This window comes from Pagrus major, chromosome 18 (genome assembly GCF_040436345.1).
Source record: "Pagrus major chromosome 18, Pma_NU_1.0".
NCBI lineage: Eukaryota > Metazoa > Chordata > Actinopteri > Spariformes > Sparidae > Pagrus > Pagrus major.
The window spans coordinates 16,937,601-16,951,436 of record NC_133232.1 but is presented as its reverse complement, the minus strand read 5'-3'; the positions used below and the strand labels follow the sequence as shown (position 1 = coordinate 16,951,436).

Here is a 13,836-nt window from a genome sequence, read left to right as displayed (position 1 = left end):
TCTGCTCTCAACTTCTTCCATGTAGAGGTTGGCCACTACTGGGGACACCGGTGCTATACTCATAATATCTATTAGCCTCAGCTGTTCTTTGTGTTTTGTGCTGGTAAACAAATGTTACCATAACTACAGGCTAAACTAACATGGTAAACATTATACCTGCTGAACATTGGCAAGTTAGAATTGTCATTTTCTTGTCATAAGCATGTCAGCATGCCAACATTTGTATTGATTGCAAAGCACTGTTGTCTCTTAGTGCTGTTTAGTACAGTGGCAGACGGGGCAAACACATTGCAACTTAAGAAAGCACATGCAAATAGACAAAACGTGCAAATTAAGAACTCATTCAAATCTTCATTCTTAATTTGCATGTTTTGTCGAATTTCATGCACTTGCCCTTGTAGGCCACAGTAGGCACTCTCAGCACTCGGTGGTAGGTGAGGGAAAGATGGTGGTAATGGTTGAATACTGGTAAAAGTCAGAAAACGTTGAGTTGATGTATGAGGCAAAGCACATGTTCAATCTGTATTGGAAACTACAATCTTTTCCTCATCTTAATTAAAGCTCTGTTGACCTGTCTCTATCATCAAGGTCCAATTTTTCCGTCAGTGGAAAGAAACTGACCACTTTTCCTGACAAAATTGAATAGTAAAAACAAATGAGTACTGTATATACATAATTTCTATAGGAGACAGGGCTGTTTGTCTGCAGTACATTCAAATTAAAAGCACGAAGTTGGCACCTGTCAACTGTTTTGGGTTCTCAGCATACCTCTGCTCTTCAGGAAATACCACAGGATTACTAAAAGCATAACAGTGCCTGTATTTCTGTATTTCTGCATCCAGTCACCATTGGAGGCAGGTATGGGCCACCCATACATACCAACCTCAGACACACCTTAAGAGCAAATTCATTTTCAGGATATGAATCCAGGTGTAACAGACTCTAGACCCTTGGCCGGCCAAGGCCTTTTATAGACCCCAGAACCACCAGTCCATGCCCTTTAATGCATTGTTCTCCCTTCTGTCTGTAGTTACAAACCTACATGTGACTTTTCATTTAATGTCCAAGTGACACATTTTCTCTGACTATGAAGTATTTACCTTGGCAGGGTATAAAACATTTCACAAGCTGAGTATTGCACAAAGTTATGTACTTCTCAGTACACAGTACTCTAAGTGAGCATAGTCTTAATTATTGCAATGTGTATTTATTGTCTTTATACACTGTAGCATACTGTATGTGTTTATTCATTGTGTATTTAGAAGAGCCAGACAGCTAAGCGGATTTTCCACTTTATGACGTCTGATGTCATCCAATGGTTACGATTACAGAATTTGCATTTTAACTTCAGCGGAATAGAAACCGATCAACCACATCCTTTACTATTCTGTATGAGAATCTACATATGCTTATTGTTCGTCATATCTGTGTGACCTGCAGACATGGACTTTTAAACTGTGGTGACAGTTTTTACTTCCTGAAATGCAGAAAAACTCCACCGTGTGCTGTCCAGACAAAACACCCACAGGTGGAATTTTGTTGCATAAGGTTATTTTTATCATTCTCAGTTTCTAGCTCAGTTTAAAATTTGTCACCACCATGTTTCTATGTTAGTTATTAATAGGCTGACACAGCCTTTAATTCTGATAGCCAGGAGTTGTTACAAATAAATCTTCAGTCATGCACTGTAATGATCTCATTTTAGAAATGTTGTCTGACCACTCTGAAACAATGGAGAATTTTGTTTAGTTCATTACAGCTTCAGCACTTAGTTGAGGAAATGCAACAGGCAAATTAGTATTTCTGAACTAATGTTTAACTCTGCTTTATAGGTGAATAAATTCATTCATTCATTCAACCTTTATTTAAATCTTGAAAAATGTTCAATGATGTCAAAAGCAGAAATAAAAAAAACAGAATAGGTACAAAAATGTGATAACAAAACAGAAACAATGAACATAACTACAGAGAGAGTAAACAGAATGGGTACATAAAAACGATAACAGATATGAAGCAATATGACAGAATACAAAAAAAATGGAAAAAGTGCTGAAAATGATTAGAAATTGCAAGCAAGCAAACAAACATGACAAAACAAAAAATAAAACAGAAGTGCATAAAAGATAAATGGCAGACAACCATACAGGACAGCATGTGGTTGTAAATGCCAATCCATCTGGTAGATGTTGAGATATTTCACAGGACTTTTAACCTGCTGCTGGCACTAGAGGAAAAGTCAGTGGGATTCATCCTCGGCACACATGCCTGTACAAAATCAATTCATCAATGTCAATGCATCCAATAGGTTTTGAGATATTTCAGTCTGGACTAACAGTGGGACAGACTCTCAGGCATTTTCATCCATAGAGCCATGCCGCTGCTATGGCTAAATACACAAGAATGCTCTTGACAACAGTCCACTGCTCCAACTGCAACCATCGAATATTGCCACAAATACAACGTTTACTGCTACTGCCTGTAGAGTTGTTGTAAAATCACGATGCTCATTCAGTGGTGCGCAATGAGGTTCTCTGTCTTAAAACATATTCAGTCAGTAGTTATACGGTATTGTTGAATATTTGCTCCTGTGCTTGTGCAGTAGTACAGACAAACCACATAGGAAAATGATAAACTACAAAATTCTGCAAGAACATTTACTAACCAGGCTTTTAAACTGTGTAGGAGTGATCTTACAGAGTCGTTAAGGACACGTGTGAGCTCTGAGTTTCAGAGTCATTAGGGCCACTTGTGGGTCGTTGGTCAAACCGGCCTTCATGTGGTTTTCTAAGGCTAGCTCATATGTGTTCCAGTTAGTTAGAACTGAAGAAGCCTCTTGGATGAGAGGTGAAATGTCTTCAAGAAACTGACACAAGTCCAGTTGCCTACGATACAGCACCTAGATTTACCATGACCTGGATGACTGAGAACCTTCATCAACATCTGCTACTTTAAGGTTTGTTTGCGTGCCAACACTGAAGTGAATTATTAACCACATTAATATGTTTTCGGTTAAACAATAGTAATAATAGAATTAAATAATAGAAATACTAATTTAGACAACCCGTTCTCACTCCCAGTGTCTCAAATACGGCAGCTTCTAAGTTTGACACTGTAGGTACCACTATAGCGTCACTTGTTGAAGCGGCCCTCTGTAGTAGTATAAAGGGTATGAAAAGTCTGAGTCGGGGGGTTGGATGGGTCATATACTGGACTTTACCACACGTAACTTTTCCATTATATGCACAACGTGACGAGCCTTACGTCACCAACATCAGGGGTGGAGAGAGTGTCATAGTTTAAAGCTCAAGGCCACTGACCAAGCTGCTGTATTTGATGAGTTGAGAGTGAGAACGTATTGAGTATCTAAAAGTGACTCCATTACCGTAAAGATGTCAAAATGACTTTGTCTATCTAAACATTGGTATCAGTGCAGTCACAGACTGTAACTGTAACAAGGCAAAAGCAAAAAGTAAAAAACAATAGCAGCCACCAAACAAATACTAGCAGTATGTCTATATAAGGCCATATTTGTCAGCACGCCTGACCCGACAATAGAGCAATTCATCATCAGCATAATAAGACAGAATTACGTTGGTGATATAAATAACCAAGTGGGAGAAAAATTGAAGGAGTGGGGACATATCCTTGATGAACTCTACTTTGTACTGTGATGAGGGCTAGTACTTCAGGCTTCTAACATTTGTCTTAACTTATTTTATTTTACACACAATGCCGGGAGGTAAATTAACCTGTCTGCAGGCACAGTTACATTTGAGTGTATTTGGGTTTTACCAAGGACGATGTCCATTTTTTCACCACAAACACTGCCCATTAAATTCCAGTATTTAAGAAAGATCGATACCACTTTAATGCATGAATGTTAAGTAGGGAGCTACAGCTGGGGGGCGAGCCTAGCTTAGCAAAAGACTGAAAGGAAGGGGGAAACAAAAATGACTAGACCATATAACTCTCTAAAATGAAAATGAAAATGTTTTTGTGCAAGAGTTAAACTGGTGAGATACAAAAAGAGTTGGCCTTTTTTGAGCTTTAGAGACAACAGTTAACCTAGTGTCCTGTTTTTAGTCTTTATACTAAAGCTAGCTAATTGTTAAAAGATCAAATAACTGTTTCAGCTTCTATTTTTACTATTCCCCTTACTATTTCTGATTTATTTTTGGCACACCGTTTATTTAATGTTTTTATCGGCTACACACTGTGTAGTACTTAATAAACAACCAATAATTTGGTTTACTGAGACTCATAGTAAGTGTTAATGCCTCAATTTTGAATGTCCTATTTAATTTGTTCCAGTTCACTGAAGCCTTTGGCAATCCCAGCTCAGCATAGCTCAAATCCAGTTCAACTCACTATACCTCAGCTCCGTTCAGATGAGATTAGCCCAGCAGAGTTATTAAGAAACCAAATGACTGTGGGAGAAGAGGAAGTGGGCTGGGAGTCAGGAATAATTGTTTTGTGTGTGAGAGGAGCAGGAAACCTGAGTAAGATGACGGTTAAAAGAGAGGATGAGGAAACAGCTTGTAGAGTGTCTGTTTTAAGCAAAAATCAAAAAATTAAAACAGACAAGAGGAAAGTGGGGAAGCAGCAGAGGAATGAAGAAATAACCATTGGATCAGGCGACAGGCATCCAAAATGTATAAAACAACTCATATGATTTTTATTTGCTCTCAATTAAATTATTTCAACCAATATATCCAAAGAATAGTCAAAGAAATCAGCAGAAATCAAAAGACAACCACTATACTGTATATTGCCATTGAATATAACAACTCAAATAATTAATTATTGTATCAAACAATCTCAAATATCCAGAATTCATTGGTTCTAATAAGACAATGACAGTAGCTTTGTGTAAATTCAAAACATTATTCACTTTGCTTAAATATTATGGTAATAATGTTGGTTTCTTAAAGCTCACAAAGAAGAATGTGGTCTGGTTCAGCTTGGAGTCTGGCTTTGTATGTAGTGAAGCCCCCTTCGACTCAATTCCAGAGTAACAGGCTCAAAACATCAGTCCGTCAGCAGGGTTGTATGAGCATCCATTCATCCATCCATCCATCCATCCATCCATACGTCCATACGTCCATACGTCCATACGTCCAGATGAAAAGAGGAACAGAATGAAAGCAAAAAAGGGCTCTGGGTCTCACATACTTGATGTGTGTGTTAACAGAAACTGTAGGAAACAAATCACTGTCATTATAGGTCTATGCATAAGTTATGGAAGCTGTACAGAGATTATTGGAACAAACAAACATTAAAAATGAAGCCTGGCAAAACATCTCACCAACCTTAGAAGGATAAAACTATTAAATAAAACAAAATAAAATAAATAATCAAGATGTTTTTTGGAGGGGACGCCTCCTTTTTTCCCTTTATCAGTTTTTATCATTACTTCATGGCTGGACAGAAAACAAACATACTGTATCAACGTAAGACGTTTACTCTCCTCCATGTTAAAGGAGGCTGCGAGAAATGATTGTGTCATTTACTCTTTTATCTATATTTATTTGATTATTTTTTTTTATCTAAATGGGTGGTCATGCAAATAGAAAAAGCCAAGTCCTTTATGCTTTTAGCTTGATGGTAAAAGTTGGTAGGTTACCTCTTGGCCAGTTCACCTCTTGATGAGTTGACTAGTTGCTGATTACGGGGTTACAAGGTGAAGAGCTGGTTGGTTTTCAGTCTCACGCGGCCTTTTAGCAACCTCCTAGCTCAAGAGGTAACTAGCCATTTAGTTAGCCAGTTTTAACAACTAGCTACGTTTCCATATACACCAGCTAACTGTGCTTTCTCTGTAATACAGGTTACCAATTACTTTATGCATCACTTCTTGTCTTGATATCCTTGCTGGAATCCATTCCTTTTAGGTCAACCATTTTTGCGTCTAAGAGCTGGCCAGGAGCTAGCTAGCCAACCAAGAATTGTATTTCAAGAGGTTGACTTGTTGTTTTAAGGTCAACTGGTATTCCAAAATCATTGCTTGAAGTCTGCCTCGTTTACTGACAGGTCACCTAGATGACAGGTAGACCTACATACTGCGAACGATCAAATGGCATTCTAAGATCACGCTACTTTTGTTTTACAGGCGACCGATATTTCCGAGCGGTTAAGAAGCTGGCGAATCAACTGGGTTTCCGGGCACACAGCTGGTGTGAGAGCAGACTGCGATCAGAAGATACTTGCTTTTCTTTGTGCTCCGAGGTCCAACTTGGTGGCAAATGGAGTACTCCTGTCTGTGGATACCTACTCACTGGTAAAGTATCCTGGACCTATTCACTGATTTTTCAGGTTCATTACATCAGCATGTCCAGACCTGTCTACAAACTCTCTGCACCAGTCAAATGCAGATGACTAGTCATGTTGTATAATTGGGCTCATCCCCAGTGGTCATGGTTACACATCCTCTGTATCAGTCTGTAATCAGATGGTAGTTCCAAACCAGTGTACAATCAGTTTTGTAGTCTGAATCCGTCAGTCTGCAGCCGATCGTTTTGAATCCAAGGCTTTTACAGTCTTTAAGTAATCCTATGTTCACAGCACAGGATGAACTGGCCCAAAACGAGTCTGCAGGCAGTCCGTCCTGGAAACCAAGGCTGTACACAGTCCAAAAACCCAATGAAAAACCAGTCGACCAACCAGTCTACCCCATGTCCAAAGCCATTGTAAAAGCAGTCTGTAAACCGGTCTGTAATCCAGTACCAGTTGAGCAGTCCTTCTACCAGATGTCAGAGCTTAGTTCTCTGCTGGTGAGTGGTACGAAGGTGCTGTTCAGGTGGAGTTCTGGCTTCTTCCCAAGTGTACTGCTCTGGGGCACCTGGAAAAAACCCAGCACAACAGTGATGAGCAGGAATCTCGCCCACAACTACAAAAAATCTACCATTAAAAAGAGACAACAGGGGCTGCTTTCAATAGATTATACAGTACTACTGCATGCCTTATATGACAACTTTACTCTATATGACAGCTTTTTCCCAGTCTGTTAAAATAAATTAATATTATAGGTAGGATAATATTAAAATACTATTTTCTTTCTACATTTTCTTTTATCCAAACAGACCTCTTGTTCCCCAGTGAACTGCTCTGAACCCCTGGGGAGAAAAGAGGGGTTTTATTTTTAATGTGTTTAGACTCTGAGAACATGCACATCAACACCAGCATGGAAATTCAAGAAAAGGATACACTGTGTAGATGTTGGATGCTAGGAACTAACAAGAAACTGCAAAATAAAAGAAGAAAATAGTAATAAGTGGTCCTGTCTTTTCTCCCACCTGTCCATTCAGCAGTGTCATAGGGATGTTGCAATAAACATGGCGTCCACCGGGGCCCAGAGTAGAGAACTGCACGGTGGAGGGTGGTGGGAGAGGAGGCGACATGGAGGAAGGCTGTGTGGGAAGCTGGAACTCGTAGCTGCGGCAGAAATGCCTCATTTGGGCTGCTGTAGCACCGTGACCGCCTCCCAGTGGCAAGGTCATCTGGTTGTAGTCAGGGATCTCTGTGGCCAGTGCAACCTGCGGTGAAATAACATGACTTCCTGTTAACTTTTATCACCTAAAGTATTATTCTAGTTTATTCTAAAGTTCTTAATGCCGACATTCTGAGGAGACTTTTGCACTTTACTTTAATTACTGGATGAACTGTGAATACATGCAACTGCAAAAACATGAACTCAAGGTAAAAATAAATGAAGCTGGGACCCAGAGTGAGAAAAAAAAACTGCCTCAAATTTGGTCCCAGTCGAATCTGGATCTCTTTAGTTTCAGACAGAGGCAGACATGTAGGCAGTACTGCTAGTGTAGCTGCACTAGGATCCCCTGTCTGATGAGACCCATACCTTGGCCCATCACAGTAATTAAGCAGACAGTCTTTTCTATTCAGAGGCACTTAATTGGTCTCTTTAAAATGTAGTTGGACTAAAAGCCAGCTCGTGTTTCATTGTTACCTTTATATTTCGGGTTACATGACACTAGCCTGCCTATTTGCCATTACATTTTCTTTTCATTTTCGGATACACAGCAGATGAGGTGACTTTTTTTTTTTACATTGGCTGCCGACATATTTTAATTTCTTGCGTGACTCAAGTCTACGTTTGACTGCAATGAATTGTTAACGTGAAACACCAGCCCTATGGAGAGTTTGTTAGCCTATAATATTTCTGGATCAGTCAGGAACTGAAATGATTCTGTCTAAAAATAAGTCACATGTAACGGCTGACCTGATGATGTCCATGCCGACTGTCATTAGGGGGCGCCAGGGAGGCAGAGGTGGTTGTCATGGCAATGGTGGAGACGGTGGTCTGTAGGTCACCAAAGAGGCCCTGTTCACCGGAATCCATCACCTGTTACCATAGAAACACAGATATAAAGCTTTCACTGCGCAGATTTATAGAAATGTTCGAGCAGTCAAGGACATTCGATCGTAATGGAAAAAATATCCCAGCGATAAGGAAAAGTATTAGAATACACATGTTTTGTTGAAAAATAATAGTAATATTGTATTTTATTTATAACTTTACTATTACTTTACTTTTTTTTTATCCCAACAACTAGTCATTGTTACCAAAGCCTTACTGTATATTTTTAAACCTCTGTGCGACAGAGCTCCAGTATTCTCCAAAAGCTGTTAAAAACACAAATTATTGACACTGTTGCCCTGGGTGACATCTGTCTTCAGACAAAATCTCATACACCACCCTGCAGTTGCCATCCTGTAAAAACTTACTAGAGCACAGCTTGTGTATCAACCATGGCTAAAAATAGTCCCAAACAAAAAACACACACAACTTTCTCTTGCTTGAGTAACATTTGATAAAAAGTACAGTGCTGAGGAATTTTAGGAGATCATTAATTTAAAGTAATTATCTCGAAGATTTTCATGTAAATAAATATCTGTTAAGTCACCATCTATCGCCAAATGAGGTAACACAATGATGATTGAGTCTATGGCCCACTGATGAAAGCCCTTGCATTTGCTATAATACCAAAGATGTACACTGGGTGTTGGTGGCGACTTTCCCGGAAAACATCTCAAGCGGCGCACAGTTAGTGACGCGTTCACCCAGCAGTGGTTGGTCGGCCAGAGAGAGTAGGTGGTTTGGACGCGACATGACAGTTTTGTTTTTCCTGGACTCTGCTAGCGTTGGGAGTATACGGTTAACATTACAGTTAACGGTCATGGGCGAACAAACAAAGAAAAGACCGAGAACAGCGGACGATGAAATGGAGGATGAATGGAATTAAATGTTATAGAGGCGTGGCAAAGCTACAAACTGCCAACTGACTGACGCCACACAGGCGACACTGGATCTCTGGGAAGCAGTGAGGTCCAAAAATACACCTGCAATTGCAGCTCCTGAAAATCTTCGAGATTGCCACTTTAAATAAAACATTAAAATTGAGCTATGCATTTTTATAAAATTATATATTCAGTAGGAGTAAGGGCTTTGTGGCTGTGTACCTCAAACAAGATATGGCAAGTCAAAAAATAATGACAAACTAGCACATTGCACATTTGTGCTGTCTTACTGGACATTTATATACACCTTATAGCCTCATCTTTCAACTGGATTAAATTACTATAATGTAGGTTAGGTCTAAATTCCCGGTGCAGGATTTTATTTTAATAGTGTGCATTTCTTGACAGGTATTCTAGATACACATTTCACTTGAAGTGCAACTGTTGCCACATGTCTTATGGCCCCTGAAACATTTTGCAGAAGTTCACTTTGTTGCATTTATGTATTTGGCTCATTTGGGATGACACTGTCCCAATTCCAAGTGAATTAGGTTACGAAAAGCCACATGGATTCAGGCAGTCCATAAAATGTCATCCTTATGTTGGAGGAGATGGTGGTGGTGCAGGGGTCAAAACACACCTGATTTCCATTCAGTGTATATTGCTGAGCATGATGGATGGTTTTAATTCTGCAGCGTTCTTGTGCAATGAAGCAGAAGTTTTGCAGAAGTTAGGACGCGTGTTTCTTAGCCCATAAACTGAAGATGCATTTCACCATTTCTCTGCGTCATTGTGCTTCATTATATCCGGCTGTCTAAGCGTGTTAACTGCAGACTATCAGATGTCAACGTATCTCTACCTTAATTCATAAAGGCTTGATTTTTTGGCTTTGATTGGTACTATTCTCAGCTGGACTAATGAATGAAACTAAAGCAGTAAACATTTTAGAATTTGAACTGTTCAATAAACATGCTTAAACGATCACTTTTCATGTGATTATACTCATATAATACTTATTATCACTGTCCAAATCCTACGACATGAATTGTTAAGACACTGGAGGACATTAAGATGATTCTGTCCCATCTGTTGCAGTTATATAGTTCACTGTGTGTTTCTCCGTGATTATTTTCCAGTAGCAAGCAGCGTGACAACGTCTCCTTGCTAATCAGGGCACACACCACCTGAGGTGTTAACACATGGTAAACACGTACGCATTCTTCCCCATTGTGACTCCAATTTTCATACATTACCTGTATTTAGCCGACATTTCAAAGGCCATCTGGCTGTTGTGAATGTATGCACCCCAGGGGAGCATACAGAAATATGCAGACTACATTTCTGCTGCTATTTTTTCCTTGTCTCCTGGACATGCCATGAAGATAATGTTGTCTGCCCTTATACCTGTGGCTATACACAAGATGTATGATGCATGAGTTGAAGGAAAAGGGTTTCAATTTTTTATTTTTTATTTTATGCCAGTAAAGTAAAATTGCACTTTCCTACTATAGTATTTCTTTTGGCAGCTATTGTAAGTGTCCCCTTTAATCAACATCAGAAACTAATCCAACATCAAACTCTACAATAATTAAAGCTCACCAGATCTGTAACAGTCAACCACTAGGACAACTAAACACTGGTGATAGAATCATAATCTTATAATTGTATAAATGTGGACTCACTCATAGATAGGCCTGAATTTATTCAGGAATTTCGGAAAAACGCCCTGTATCACAACGTTATAGAGTGATAAAAAAAATCCCGGATCTGTCACTTTATCCGGATCTGCACCAAAAGTTAATGGGGTCTATTCTGGGCTGAGATCCATCCTCCATCCAAGTTTTGCGGAAATCTATTCAGTAGTTTTTGTGTAATCCTGCTGACAAACCACCCAACCGACCAACAAACCAACAAACTAACGAAAACATAACCTCCTTGGAGGAGGTAAAAACAATTTTTTTGATCTATGTTAAAGGCAGCATACCTGGCGTCTGGACAATGTCTCTCTGCGTTTAGCAGGCATGTCGTAGACCACCTGTTTCCAAAATTTAGATGACAGCTCATTGCTCTTAGGACCCCTCCACTTGATGATGGATAAAACCTGCAGAGAAGAGATTTTTAAGTTGTTGCATTGCTTCACCCTCCTGCTGTCTAATCACACCCTTGTTCCCCTCCCTCTGTGTACCTTGATTGTATGTTTAAGTGCTTCCACCTCTTGGTAGTTGATGACATTCTTGAGGTCTGCACACTCTATCATGATCACCTGGACACACAAAGGTAGAAGTGTTTGTAGAGGTACTTCACAACTTCCTTGAGCATGTAGTAATGTAATCAGTCAGATTTAAGTATTTCCTTTTTACTTCCCAAGTCCTACCTTGATCTCCCCGGTAACCAGCATGGAGTGGAGGCGTGTCTCTATCTGGAAGATGCTCCACCCTCTCTTGGCGACAAACTCAGGAGTCAAAACGATGATCAGACGTCTGCTCTGTTCCACGCTACGAGCCAAGTCCTCGATGTAGGCTGGGAAAGACAGACAAGGACACATGGTCAAGTCAAGATCAAAATGTGGTTGGTGTCTTGCAATTTACGTGTTAGAAATGTGTATATATATCTATATATAGTTTCAGGGAGGGAATGGTGGATCATACGAGGGCAGTGTGTTGGCAGTGTTTGACAGTGCATGTCAAACAAGATGGCATGACCCAGACGTGTCAGTCACTGGTGTGAGGCAAACAAACAAAAAAACTGCTTATCCATGCTATGGCATTTATATCATATTTGTTTTTTGTTTTTTTATGAGCCCTTCATAAACATATGAGATTGATATCAACCTCATGTCTGTGTGTCAATCAAGGAGCTGGAGTCCGAATGTGGATGCCTAGCTTAGCATAAAAGCTAAGGTGGCAAATGCTAGCCGAGCTTTGTCTAAACTGCAAGAACAGACCACTTTAAAGGTGACTAAGCAACACCTCATGTCTCATTTGTTTAATCTGTATGTACAGAGTCATTAAAAATAACAATTTGTGGTTATGGACAGAGTTACGTGTTATAACTACTTCCTGGCAAGCAACAGCTGGGTGCAGTGGACTGTGAAGTTACCACGTTTGGTACTTTGTGCAAGTACGACAGCTTTAGGGTTGTTGCGAGGTGGATTTGATAAGCTTGCCTTACACATCTTACCTTGAACTCTTTATTAAATGCACACACATGAAGTTGATATCAATCTTCTCAACACATTTTGGTAAAAAAGAAAAGATGTCTCAAAATGTAACTCTTTCTCGAACCTTAGTTTGGTCCAAAAAAAACCCCTTTGTATCTAACTTTCTGTGATACACTAAATTGTCAGGTTCGTACTTGTATTTTGGGTGTCTAAAAGAAAATGTTTCAACTGCTTTATTCTTTAAAAAAAAAAAACTGAAACAAAACAGTTTTTAATACTGTCCATTGCTGTCGCACCTCTATTTATCCTCCGTCTGAAAGCTCTGTTTTAATGCCTGCCTCTTTAAGGCCCCCCCTCCCAAAAAGCCCAGCCTGCTCTGATTGGTCAGCTCTCTTCTGTTTCAGCATCAGCTCTGGTTTGTTTTTGCAACTAAGGCCGTGCTGTGGTCGGTGACTGTATAGTTGTGACATCACAATGACTGAATTCCTCGTTTGAAGGCACCGTTGGCACTTGCTTTATGAAAAACAGACAGGAAATCTCACTTTCTACAATATTGGACCTAGGTAGCATATTTGACCAGCTTTGGTTGGGGGCTTAACATGATGGGAAATATGGCAGATCATATTAATTATTAAGCATTAGAGGTGCTTGTTGCCATATATTTGAACTCCAGGTGAAAAACAGGCTGTTCCCCCCTGTTTTTTTAAGTCACTGGGCTAAGCTAGGCTAATTGCCTCAGATATGATACATGAGAGTGGAATCAATTTCTTCGTCTGACTTGGAAGGAAAGCGACTAGATATATCTTTCAAAATGTTGCACTATCCCTATAGTCAGTTGTTTCCCAAAAATAACAAAAACATATAAAAGTGTTTTATTTATTGTGGATTGCAGGAAAAGAAACAAGAGCTCCAGAAGAAGGAGCAGTAAAAAATTGAATTCCCACAACATAATCTAGGAAAAGCTGTCTATATAGTGTCTGCCTCCTTTCTGCTGGTGGCATCCTTCAACTCATTTTTCTACAAATGACTGGAGTGACTGACAGGAGTATAGAGTAGAGTGACAGAAATGCTTGTGCAAGAGTTTTGGCTGTGACACGGCACAGTGCAGTCAGCTCCAAATTGGAGATCAGAGTTGTGCTGATGCACCACCATCAGCTTTACTTCTAACTTAGGGAGGAAAATGTGAAGTCGAGGATATGATGAGATGCGAAAAGTGAGCAAATGTGAGTTAGAGCTACTGTATGTGTCACTATAGAGCCAAAAGCAGTGGCAGTGGCAAAGCAGTTTTAATCACTACTTTTATATCCTCACTGTGGTGCTGTTGCTTCATAATGAGCCCGTTGAAACTTACCTTCCCAGTCTCATTTCCAATTACTTGTTTGTGACACCCTTAATGTTTTTTTTTTTCTTTTTCCAATGTGTCA

General features: G+C 39.7%; 1 protein-coding gene across 1 annotated transcript in view; it reads right to left on the bottom strand.

Moving 5' to 3' along the window:
• Positions 1 to 6,723: 6,723 nt before the first annotated feature.
• The window catches only part of il1rapl2 (interleukin 1 receptor accessory protein-like 2), a 429,626-nt gene continuing 422,513 nt past the window's right edge, over positions 6,724 to 13,836 (bottom strand). The window contains exons 13-19 of the mRNA XM_073487133.1: positions 11,627 to 11,772; positions 11,438 to 11,515; positions 11,237 to 11,353; positions 8,234 to 8,356; positions 7,290 to 7,529; positions 7,079 to 7,109; positions 6,724 to 6,835 (exon numbers count right to left, since the gene is read on the bottom strand). Of these exons, the coding sequence (XP_073343234.1) occupies positions 6,747 to 6,835; positions 7,079 to 7,109; positions 7,290 to 7,529; positions 8,234 to 8,356; positions 11,237 to 11,353; positions 11,438 to 11,515; positions 11,627 to 11,772 (824 nt within the window). The 3' untranslated portion in view covers positions 6,724 to 6,746. The remainder of the gene's footprint in view (positions 6,836 to 7,078; positions 7,110 to 7,289; positions 7,530 to 8,233; positions 8,357 to 11,236; positions 11,354 to 11,437; positions 11,516 to 11,626; positions 11,773 to 13,836) is intronic.